The 11,890-nt window shown below is 50.7% G+C and overlaps 1 protein-coding gene across 1 annotated transcript; it reads left to right on the top strand.

Moving 5' to 3' along the window:
• The first annotated feature begins 6,578 nt into the window (after positions 1-6,578).
• Positions 6,579-10,943, top strand: IBA57 (iron-sulfur cluster assembly factor IBA57). The gene is made up of 3 exons (XM_084208324.1): positions 6,579-6,894; positions 8,224-8,555; positions 10,537-10,943. The coding sequence occupies exons 1-3, from the start codon at positions 6,644-6,646 to the stop codon at positions 10,926-10,928; spliced, it is 975 nt and encodes a 324-aa protein (XP_084064450.1). The 5' UTR covers positions 6,579-6,643; the 3' UTR covers positions 10,929-10,943.
• Positions 10,944-11,890: the final 947 nt, after the last annotated feature.

Genomic DNA, 11,890 nt, shown 5'->3' with positions numbered 1-11,890 from the left:
GATGTTGGGTTTCTCCACTGAGTCACTGCCACAAAGGTGACCAAATGCAATGATGACTCTGCAGGAATGACTCCTTTCCAGGCAGGAGCATCAGTCCCTTCTTTCATCCTGTCACTGGGGGCAGGAAAAGGATAGAGCAGCAAAATATTCCCAGCCACAAGCAAAATCCCCACCTCAATTGTTCCTAACTCAACCAGCAGCTCAAGGAAATTCATTTAGAGGGTGGAGCATCAGCCACAGAAGAAATGCCAATGGTCTAATGAATGCTTTGCTTTTATTTTGTCTTTTCTCCAGGTAGCAGTTTTGTCCACACACCAGACAGGTTTAGCTTTGTGGCTGAACTAATCATAAACGTTGACTCTCTCGCTAAACTTGGTCACATAAAGTGCCCACACTTATCTTCCTCTTCTTACCATTCAGGGCCAGGAATGTCCCACAAAAGCCAGATTACCTTCTTGCTTGCATTGCATTCCACTGGGAAATACTTGAACTAAACTCAAGGCCATAACCAGTCTGTGCTGTTACAAAGTGTCTGGGATTGGTGGGGTTTTTTTTCTTTTTTCTTTTTTTTTGGTTGTTATTTTTTTTTTAATGTACTAACTGTATTTGTACTAGAAACTTTTGGAGTATCAGGTCGAATCTGTAAGTATTTTTCAGTGTAAATGTTACATCTGGGCTGTAGTTACAATATGAACCACTGGTCAAAAGGGAAAGGGACATCAGTCCAACTCAACTGTGGCTATTCCACATCCATTACTAATAATATGGAATAAAACTTACATTTTGTTACAGTACCAGTAAACTGTGTGGTGCTTGCTTGAGCAGGGCTCTGAGTGATGAGGAGAAATCCTTCTCCCTCTATGACTGGCCTGGTTTGGCCACATAGGAGCTCTGTTTTCCCTGCTATGGCTACAAACCATCCCAGAATAGTTTTGCCTTAAGAAGCATTTGACCTTGGTTGTTTGGGATGCCTTGTCTCCCTGATGAATCACTGCAGATCCTTCAGGCACAGGGCTCAGGCTGCTGAGGGAAGCCTGAGCTTTCAAAAGCAAGAAAACTTTGGGGAATCTGGGAGAAATTGATGATTCAGGCTGAGCAAACGATGGGAGAGCGCTCTGTGAGAGAGCCTGGCTTTCCAAGCCCCTTGGTGTGTGCTGCTCCCATTAAATCACAGACACTGGGCACTCACAAGCCCTCTCCAAATGTCCTCAGGAAAAAAAATCCTGGACTCAAAGATGCATTATTTTTTCTGTTTCTCTGGAGGTTGAGCTAAGTTGACTGCTGTATTTTCTGAGACCCCCAATGAAGTGAGGAATGATGGATCTGATTCCATGTTCTCAGAAGGCTAATTTATTACTTTATAATACTATATTATATTAAAGAATACTAAACTATACTAAGAATACAGAAAGGATACAGACAGAAGGTTTAAAAGATAATAATGAAAACTGGTGACTCTTTCCAGAGCCCTGACACAGCTTGGCCCTGACTGGCCAAAGAGTGAAAACAACTCCCAGCAGAATGCAATGGAACAATCACCTGTGGGTGAACAATCTCCAAACACATTCCACATGAGCACAACACAGGAGAAGCAAATGAGATCAGAATTGTTTTCCTTTTCTCTGAGGCTTCTCAGCTTCCCAGGAGAAAAATGGTGAAGGGGTGAAGGGATTTTTTCAGAGAACGTGAGTGCCACACACAACTCCTCCCATTCCTTTGGAAAGAGTGAACTTGCCAGTGGCTCTCCAGTTTTTTCTGGGACCACAGCACCCATGGCTGCTCCTCCTGCAGACAGAATTCCAGAATTCCAGAATTCCAGCCACAGCATCCCCCTGGCTCCCAATCCCTCCTCCCAGTGTGTTGGAATGCAAGCCCCTCAGGGCACAGGGAAAATCTAGGCACAGGGATTGACCTGAAACCCCTGGAGAAACTGAGATATATGAAGCTACAAAGTGAAATAGAAATATAGATTTAGAATATAGATTTTAGCTTTTAGTAGAAACTTACACTAAGTGCCTTGATCTAAAAAGCTGGAGCAGAGAGCAGAGGCCTTTTTGCTCATAGGCACAATTCCACCATGGTAGTGGTATTTCTATAAGATTATCCTGCCCCAGACAAAATGTAAGCTCAGCTCTTACCTACTCAAAATCCCACTCAATTATTACTATTTCACTACTGCTACCACACCAAAAATAACAATATATCCCCTTAGAACTCTCACCTTCAAAAGATCTTAAAAGAATATTAAATAAAGACTTTATATATAAAGACAACACAACAATCTATTCCTTTTTACTCTCACCCATCACCAAGCCACACCAGGGAAATGCAGTAACAGCTGTCTCTCCCTCTGAGTCCCCCCAGCAGGAATCTCAGAGCCCTTAAATAAGGTTGGAAAAGCCCTCTGAGTTTGAGTCCAGCCTTAAACCCAGCACCACAACCACCCCACCCTGTCCCCAGGTGCCACATCCACACGGTTTTTAAACATTTCCAGGGGTGGTGATCCCACCACTTCCCTGGGCAGCCTGTTCCAATACCTGGCCACTCTTTCAGTGAAGAAATTTTCCCTAATATCCAATCTAAACCTCATCCTGTGAGACTTCAGGCTGTTTCCTCTGTCACTTGTTCCCTGGGAGAAGAGAGTGGTGCCCATCCTCTTTTCAGAGCAGCCTTTTGGATGCACAAACTCACTCCCTCCAAGCTCAGCTTCCACTTTGCTCTATTCCTGCCTGTTGTATTTGCAATTCCCCCCCATCAGCAGTGATTTTGCATTGCCCAGGCTGCCACAGTCCCTGTTTTCCTCTCCAAGGCTGTGGGATATTGTCCCAGAAGTGCTGCTGTGGTTTACCACAGCCCTGTGTCCCAGCTGCCTGTGGCTGACCTCCCAGAATATTTCATGCACAGCGGTTGGGAAGAATAATTGCAGCTCACATGGGTGTTATGCTTAAAACCTCGGGAAAAAGTTGGAGAAAATGAGTTTATTATGGCAGCATTACCCTGCAGGGCTGGCTGCAGAGGTTATCCCTGGTCAGCATGAGTTATTGACAATTAAATGCCAAGGATGAGCCCTCATGAGTGGGAGCCTTGGGCTGGCCAGGGTTTCAGGCAGTGGGAGAGCAGAGAGTGGAAATCTGATGGAGCAGGAGGCTGCTGGCAGCTTGTGCAAGCACCCAGGGGCTGCTGAGGGACAGGGAGGAAACCTCTGTCCTTTGTCACCACCTTCTGAGCTGTGGGGAGGGATCCTGAGCCACCCTGACACATCTCACTGGCTGAGAGGTGGGAATTTGTCTCCTGTCACCCTGTGCCACCAGCTCTCCTTCCACAAACACCCCCAGAAATTACGAAGTTGGTGGTGGGGGTGTCCATCAGGGGCAATATCAGAATCCCAGAATGGTTTGGGTTGGAAAAGAACTTAAAGATCACCTTGTTCCAACCCTCTGCCACAGGCAGGGACACCTCCCACTAGAGGTTTCCCACTAGAATTCCACACCTCCCAGTAGAAATTAAAGTCATGGAAGCTTGTGTTGTCCCTCACACCCAAGGCTTCAGGCCCCCCATTTTGAGTGAAGACAGACACACACTCACTGAGGGCTGGCACAAACCTTCCCAGGGCTCTCAGTTACACCATGGATTGTCTCAAACCATCCCCTGAGCTCATTTAATGCACCAAACTGGCAGAGTGGTAGTTTCTGACACTGAAATTTTTCAATGTGATTTTATCAGCCAATAAATTCTGGACTCAAACATGCATTTTTGCATGTAATAACTGAATAACTCCATGAGAAATGAAAAGCAAACCCAGAGAGAAGGGAATAGAAGCAGTAGGAAGTAGTAAAACAAACAAAGACTCAAACTGGCTGCCTGATTGTTTTCCATTTTCACTTTTATTTCCCTTGCTGCCCTTTCAAATATCTCTGTGGGGTTTGATACAGCACATCTGTGGTGGTTGGGAGTGCAGGGAGATGGCAAAGGGCTGCCTGGGGGATGGCCAGTGACCATCCCACAGCCTGGTGGGTGAAGCAGGGGTGTGGAACAGGTAAAAACCCCACAAAGTCGGATTCAGATGTTCCTCCATGGTGCCTGTTGGATCTGGAGTTCCAGCCCAGCTGCGCTTCCAGATTTGTGACTTTCCCCTTTCTCTTTCAAAAAGCAAACCCAGCTCCTGCTCTGGGCACATTCCCATTTCCAGGGAGAGGAAAAAACCACCCTGGGCATCAACTCTCTGCTCCTGCAGCTGCCCCAGAGCCAGGCAGGTTTGCCCAGCCCCGTTTTGGACACAGCTGGTGCCAGCAGGCAGGCAGAGCACAATCAGGTGCCAAGGTCACCTCGAGTCACCTCTGCCCACACCTTTATTTCTCCAGCTGCAGACCCAGCCCCAGATTCCAGCAGGGAATGAATTCCAGGGTGAACACCCCACATGTCTCAGTGCTGTCAGGACACCCTGGGGGATGTGTGATAAGGTTATCACTGTGGGGCACAAGGGAACAGCCCAGCCCTGCATCAACTCAGCACATTTGCAGCTCCTGGAAAATGAGCCTCCCTTCACTCAGGGGTTTAGGATCCTGGGTTTGTGCTGGTGCTGCCTGTCCTGGAGGTTTTAGTGGGGTCACTGGGGGCAGGAGGCTCCCCCTGTCCGGAGAGCTGCTGGTGCTGCCAGAGGGAAGGGGCAGGATGGGCTCAAACCGAGCAGCAGCCACTGGAAATACAGAGAAACAGCACTCCAGCTCTGTGGTGTTAACTGGGGGGGGTTAACACAGGGATTCCCCATCCCTGGAAATATTCAGGATCAGTTTGAGCTGAGCAACCTGATGGACTGAACCTGCCCCTGATGGATTGAACCTGCCCTTGATGGACTGAACCTGCCTCTGATGGACTGAACCTGCCCCTGATTGATTGAACCTGTCCCTGATGGACTGAACCTGCCCTTGATGGACTGAACCTGCCCCTGATGGACTGAACATGCCCCTGATGGTCTGAACCTGCCCCTGATGGACTGAACCTGTCCCTGCTGGACTGAACCTGTCCCTGATGGACTGAACCTGCCCCTGATGGACTGAACCTGTCCCTGCTGGACTGAACCTGTCCCTGATGGACTGAACCTGTCCCTGCTGGACTGAACATGCCCCTGCTCCTTGCAAGGTGTTGGACTAAATGACCTTTAAAGCAGAAATTCCCACTACCAAACATTACAATTTACTCCACTGACAGTTTCTCCAAGGGTGTTAAAAGAGGATGGAGAGCAGCTGGGGAGTCCTGTGGAAACAAAGGAAACTTTTTCCAGTGGAAAAAAGGAACCTTTGGAATCTCTTTTCCACCCTGACAGCCAAAATGTACCCAGAGGGGGAGAATGGCTCTGTGCCCTCTCTGTCTGCAGCTCCCAGTGGATTTTAGGGGCAGGAATGGAGGTGCTAAGGAATGACTGGATGTGCCATGCTGCTGGACTCAATGACCCCAGAGGTCCTTTCCAGCCTGGCTGATTCTCCAATTAAACAGGGAGCAGCTGGGACAGGGATGTGAGAGGCAACTGCTCACTTTGAAAATTTAAAGAGGTTTATTAAACCTTAACAAAAATCCAACAAAGGACTACATAAGGAAAAAGCTGCAGCGCTGGGAACTGCCCTAGTGCTTATTCGGGGCCAGTTCATCTTCAAGAGGGATGCTCAGGCTTTTATACCCCTGGGGGTTGCATCAGCCAGCTCTTCTGTGCCATTTATCGGTGCAAACTGCTTTCTTGTCACTGGATTGGAGGTCAGGTGTTGCCATGCCTCACCCCCTGAGCACCAAGCTTTTCCATTCCCAGCTGTCCCATGCAAGGGGCACACAGGCAGCCCAGGCTGTCTGATGGTCACAATACGGGGGAGGAAAGGGGAGAACAGAGGACATCTCACTAAAGCTTTTCTCAATATTCACACAATAGTTATCTTTTAATTGCGAGAGCAAATCATCTTATTATCCATCTATAACACGGAGGAGAGCTGGGCTGGGCAGCCCCCGACGGTGCCCACACCCGACCCGCGGGATGTGGGAGCGCTCTGGGCTGTTCCCCCGCCGTTCCATGGCCAGGGGTTCCCAAATTCCTCCTTGGGGAGCTCTCTGGGCTGTTCCCCCGCTATTCCATGGCCGGGGGGTTCCCAAATTCCTCCTTGGGGAGCGCTCTGGGCTGTTCCCCCGCTATTCCATGGCCGGAGGGTTCCCAAATTCCTCCTTGGGGAGCACTCTGGGCTGTTCCCCCGCCGTTCCATGGCCGGGGGGTTCCCAAATTCCTCCTTGGGGAGCGCTCTGGGCTGTTCCCCCGCTATTCCATGGCCGGAGGGTTCCCAAATTCCTCCTTGGGGAGCACTCTGGGCTGTTCCCCCGCCGTTCCATGGCCGGGGGTTCCCAAATTCCTCCTTGGGGATCCCGGGGAGCGCCGGGCGCCGCTCGGCATCGGGGGCGTGGCCAAATCCAAGGGGCGTGGCCACTACAGCCACTGAGCGTAATGATAGGCGTGGTCTAGAGGGGAAATGGGCGTGGCCCCCGGAAAGGGGGCGGTCCCGCGGCGTCCCGGCCCCACCAGCAGGTGTCGCCCACCCGGCGGACACACACAAGATGGCGGCGGCGGCGGCGGGCGGCGGCGGTGGGGGGACTCGGTGACGGCGCCGCCATGTTGGTGAGGGCAATAACGGCGCCCGGGCTGCGCCGGTGGTGCCGGAGCCAGCGGGGCGCGGCCGCCGCTTGTTTCCCGCTGGGCCGAGCGCTGCTGGGCGTGAGGGGCGCCGAGGCCGCCGCCTTCCTGCAGGGTCTGCTCACCAATGACGTCACGCAGCTGGTGGCGGAGGGCGACGCCCCCCCCGCGCTCTACGCGCACGCGCTGAACGTGCAGGGCCGCTGCCTGTATGACGTCATCCTGTACAGGTGAGACCAAGCGGCGCGGTCCGGGGGGGTGGGGGGAGGTGGGAGAGACCATTGCGGGTGGCGGGGGGTGGCTCCTGACATTTCCGGCTTAAATGTCAAAATGAATGTGCAATAAATCGCTTCCTCCGTGCGTGTTGCCGTCACTCGGTGCAGCCTCTGGGGATCACCGCAGCAGAGACGTGTGATGGCTGCGATATCCCCACGCCTGCATGTAGGCTCTGCTCTGGAGCCCGGCTGTGAGGGCTCGGGGTGTTCACCTGGACAGGAGAGAGCTCCAGGGAGAGCTCAGAGCCCCTGCCAGCGGCACAAACGGGATTTGGGGAAGGAATTCTTCCCTGGCAGGGTGCTGAGGCCCTGGCACAGGGTGCCCAGGGGAGCTGTCCTGCCCCGGATCCCTGGCAGTGTCCCAGGCCAGGCTGGATTGGGCTGGGAGCAGCCTGGGATGGCGGAAGGTGTCCCTGCCATGGCACTGGGTGGGCTTTGAGGTCCCTCCCAACCCAAATCCATCCTGGGATTGTGTGACAGTGGAGGGCACTGAATGAAGCTTCTCCCCCAGCTGTGTCCAGCTCTGGCCCCTCAGTTTGGGAAGGATGTGGAGATGCTCGAGCACATCCAGAGGAGACAACGAGGCTGGAGAGGGGCTGGGAACACAAACCCTGAGAGGGACGTGTGAAGGAGCTGGGGCTGCTCAGCCTGGAGAAGAGGAGGCTCAGAGGTGCCCTTATTGCTCTCTACAGCTCCCTGAAGGCAGGCTGCAGACAGCTGGGGTTGGGCTCTGACAGAACCAGGGGACGCAGCCTCCAGCTACGGCAGGGAAGGGATAGGTTGGATGTTAGCAAAAAATTTTCACCAAAAGAATAATAAAGTGCTAGAATGCTCCTCCCAGGGAGGTGGCAGAATCACCATCTCTGGTTGTGTTTAAAATAGACTGGCCATGGCACTTGGTGCTACAGTCTGGTTGAGGTGCTAGGGTAGAGGTTGGGCTCGATGATCTCAGAGGTCTCTTCCAACCTCATTATTCTGTGATTCTGTGAAATTCCCTTCACTGTAGGTAGAAATAGAGAATTCCACACGGGCAGGCCTGTTTCTGCCCCTGGGAGAAGTGAGGGCAGTGTTTGCTGGGAATGCCTCAGCAGGTGGCTGAAACAGCTCAGGTATTTCACTGTGGGCACCTGGGTGCTGCTCCCTCTGTGCCATCCAGAAATTTCTGTGTAAATCCAGAAATCCCTCTGTGGATTTCCACCAGGATCCAAATAAAAATCCAATTGTGGCTCCTGCTGCTGTGGGGGTTTGTCTTCCTGACCTTGGGGGTGTGGTGTTTTTTTTTAGGCTCCACAGGAACACAGCAGAGGAGCCTCACATCCTGCTGGAGTGCGACAGCAGCGTCCTGGACTCCATCCAGAAACACCTGAAACTCTACAAGATCCGCAGGAAAGTCACCATCACCCCCTGCCCCGAGCTCTCCCTGTGGGCTGTCATCCCAGGGGACACCAGTTCCCTCCCAAAATGTGCAGACCAGGCTCTGCTCCTAACCCCTGACCCCAGGACAGAAGTCATGGGCTGGAGACTGATTGCAAGGAAAGGAGCAAATCTGTCAGAGATTATCCCTGGGAGCCAGGTTGGAGATGTGCAGGATTACCACAGGCACAGGTATAAACAAGGTAAAGCCAAGCCCTGTTTTGCACTATGGGTTTTGGGAGTGCTGATTTAAGGCAGTAATAAGTTATAAACCCTTCATTCTCATGTTTTAATGCATTTAATTTGTTCATTAATAGATGTATTAATTGCTGCTTTGAGTGTTAAAGGGTGCTGGTGGTTATAATTCTGTCTGGTGGCAATGTTTGGGTATAATTTTCTCTTACTCAGATTATGGGGATTTGTCAGGAATGCTAAAAGAAAGCCAGGATTATTCATTTTCTTTGAGAGAAGCTTCTGTGGTTGGAGTAATTTTGATTATTTTGGGATGATGCACAGCCCAGGCATTTGCTTGTTGCTGAAGAAGGAAAAGGAAACACCTAGACTTAGCTTCCTAAAAACTTTGTGGCTGGATTTGCTGAATTAATTCCAAGGTCAGAGAGACTGGATCCAGTGCCTTTGATTTTAGTGTGTCCATGCTGATAAAGGATTAAATTAATTGGGAAAGATGATGGTCCTGTGCTGAAACTGGGATCCCTTTGGGTTGGAAAATCAAACTGAGAATGAGCCAAACAATTCAGAGCTCAAATCTAACGAGGAGCAGCATTTACCTTGATGCCTCACGTTTAGCTTTTATATTTTCACATTCTGTGCTGCTTTAGTGTGTGGGTCTGAGCTTCACATCAGGGGATGCTGAGCTCTGTGCACAGAGCAGGGAGACAAAACAATTCCTGCTCCAGCTGGGCACCAAGGACAAATGAGCCAAATCTCAGGCCAGGAGCACAAACCCCGTGGGCTGGAGAGAGAAAAACAAGCAGGGTGGGACTGCAGGGGCTAAAGCTGGGATGGGACAATGAACTGCAAGGTGCAAATGGAGCAGAGCTGATCCCAGGGAGAGACCCCGTGCCCGGCCGGGCATTTTGGGGCCATTTTGGTTCATCTTGGGTGCAGCCCTGGCTGGGCTCTGGTGCTGCCCAAGGTGCATCCATGGAGGAGATCCTTTGGATAAATCCCTGCTTTATTCTTTCTATTCTTTATTATTTCTATTCTGAAATAGGAGTCTCTTCGAGCCAGGTCTCATGAGCTCTTGGAGGTCTGTTTCACACCCAAGATAGCTCAGCTACCCTTGGAAGGCATGAAATCAGCAGGATGGCTTCTGGGGCAGTGTTGGAAACAAAAAGGTTTAATAAAAGGCAAAATAACAAAACTCTTGTTTAATAAAAGGCAAAATAACAAAACTCTTTACAGAGAAAAACCGATCCAGGTGCAAGAGTTCCTTGCCCCCGGTAAAACACCTCAGAAAAGCCATTAGTTCCTTTGCTCTCTTCCTTTTCTAGTAAATTGTTCAGGTGGGACTTTTTGGCTTCTGTCCAATGAGCTTCTATCCTTAAGCTTGATGTGAAGTCCCTCAGGTCTTATGAGATGTCTTTTCACCTAATTGAGGAGAGAAAATGTCACCATTAGGCCAGATGTGACACACACACACATGTGATCAGGGTCTAAGAAGAACGTTTTTGTTCTGTGTGTTCTTCAGTTTATATACCCTTAACAAAGAGTGATCTTAAGTCATTAAGTGCATCACAATAACTTATTCTATTCATTGGTGCACAGCAATTAGTGTCAATATCATTGGCAAAGGTTTTACAGAAGTTTAATAAGGCACGTATACACATCTACTTATTCAGGTAGGCTGGTTTACAAAAATGTTCATGTATCTTTTCTGTTTCCACGCTGACGGCCTTGTCTTCATCCTTGCTATGGATACGCTCGAAAATCATCAATTGTTATGATGATTTTATTAACTTTTATTAACTCAACTTTGCTTGCAGGCCAGCTGTCAATCCCCTCCATACTAAACTGGGCTTATTTCCTTTTTAAGGGGACAAAGGATAGTTTTGTCACTGTCAGCAGGGGGGACGCATTGCTACACTATTCTAGCTCAGTCTAGTCTCTGTTCTAGATCCTCCCTCTCAAGGCACCAACCTGCTGCCTTTGTTCTCACCCTAGGAATCCCTGAAGGGGTGAAGGATCTCCCCCCTGGAGTCGCCCTGCCCCTGGAATCCAACCTGGCCTTCATGAACGGCATCAGCTTCACCAAGGGCTGCTACATCGGCCAGGAGCTGACGGCCAGGACGCACCACATGGGCGTGATCCGCAAGCGCCTGCTGCCCGTCACCTTCCCGGGGCCCCTTCCCCCTGCTGGCATCCCTGAGGGGGCTGAGATCCTCACCCAGACAGGAAAAAAGGCTGGAAAGTTCCGTGCTGGAGGAGGAGAGCTGGGCATAGCCCTGCTGAGGCTGGCTCACCTCCACGAGCCGCTCTGCATCCCCCTGGCAGGGGACAGGGTGGAGCTCAGGGCCACCACGCCCGAGTGGTGGCCAAAAGCTGCTGCTAAGTAGTGAGGGAGCAGCTTAGGGAGAGGCTGGGGTGGGTTGGGTGGGGAATTTGGGAATGCTGCTCTTCTGTGGGGAGGGTCTTGCAGGATTCCTCACAGCGAGAACCCAAAGCTGTGGCAGATCACTGGGTTGGATCTGCTGTGGAGAGAAAAATCCAGGGAATTGCAGCTTTTCCTGAGGCTAATCCCCACTTCTTTAGGGGTGCCTTTTTGGGACCCTGTGTATTTAGGGAGTGCCCTGTGTTGTTGGGTTGGACTCTGGATGGATCTCCAGGCCAACACTCACTCCCTCAGACTGTGCTCTCCCAAGCAGTGGGATCAGAAGTTTCCCTGTTCCATGCACTGATTTTTTCAGTTCAGAATAACCATTCTGAGGTATTATAATTTTATTGGTTCACAATAACCATTCTGAGGTATTATAATTCTGGGGTTTTTTTTGAGTGGAGATCATGCTGCTTTTATTAAGATGTATTCTCAGGCTGAAGTTTTTTGCTGCAAATTGCTCCTTGCATTGAGCTTCTTCAACTTGCTGATGCGGCTGGTGTTTCTTCCCACCACTGGAATTGTGTTCAGGAAGAGGAACACCTTGTGCTTCACGTGTCAGACCTTGATTTTAACTCATCCCAGCTGGGGAAGAAAGGTCTCAAACCTCCTGTCCTGTCTCCTGCCTTGGTGCCAGTGGAGGGAGCAGAGCCAGTTCTTGTGACTCCCTTCACTCAAACCATTTTTTGGGCAAGGGATATTTTCAGTGCCACATGTGCTGGATTGGCCTGGCCTTGCTGAGGGAGGATTTTCACCATGTTCTGGCTCTTTCTGTGCCCCTCACCCTGTCCCTGCTGCCACCTGCAGCTGGGGTTCTCTCCATCCACCATCCCCAGGGTTTTCAGAGCAGCTCAATGCCTGGGCATTTCTTTCCTTAATTTTTTTCTAGCTGCCAACACTCCTCTGCTTCCTCAGTTTTTCTTC

This window comes from Fringilla coelebs (genome assembly GCF_963513975.1).
Source record: "Fringilla coelebs genome assembly, chromosome: 1".
Taxonomy (NCBI): domain Eukaryota; kingdom Metazoa; phylum Chordata; class Aves; order Passeriformes; family Fringillidae; genus Fringilla; species Fringilla coelebs.
The sequence above is the reverse complement of the archived record's forward strand: the minus strand, read 5'-3'. Positions and strand labels throughout refer to the sequence as shown.

What these genes read in the sequence shown, in the direction of transcription:
- IBA57 (XM_084208324.1), top strand. Translation starts at nt 6,644, where the DNA reads ATGTTGGTGAGGGCAATAACGGCGCCCGGGCTGCGCCGGTGGTGCCGG. An exon ending in TATGACGTCATCCTGTACAG is followed by an intron (nt 6,895 to 8,223) that starts GTGAGACCAAGC and finishes GTTTTTTTTTAG; the next exon opens with GCTCCACAGGAACACAGCAG. An exon ending in CAGGCACAGGTATAAACAAG is followed by an intron (nt 8,556 to 10,536) that starts GTAAAGCCAAGC and finishes TTCTCACCCTAG; the next exon opens with GAATCCCTGAAGGGGTGAAG.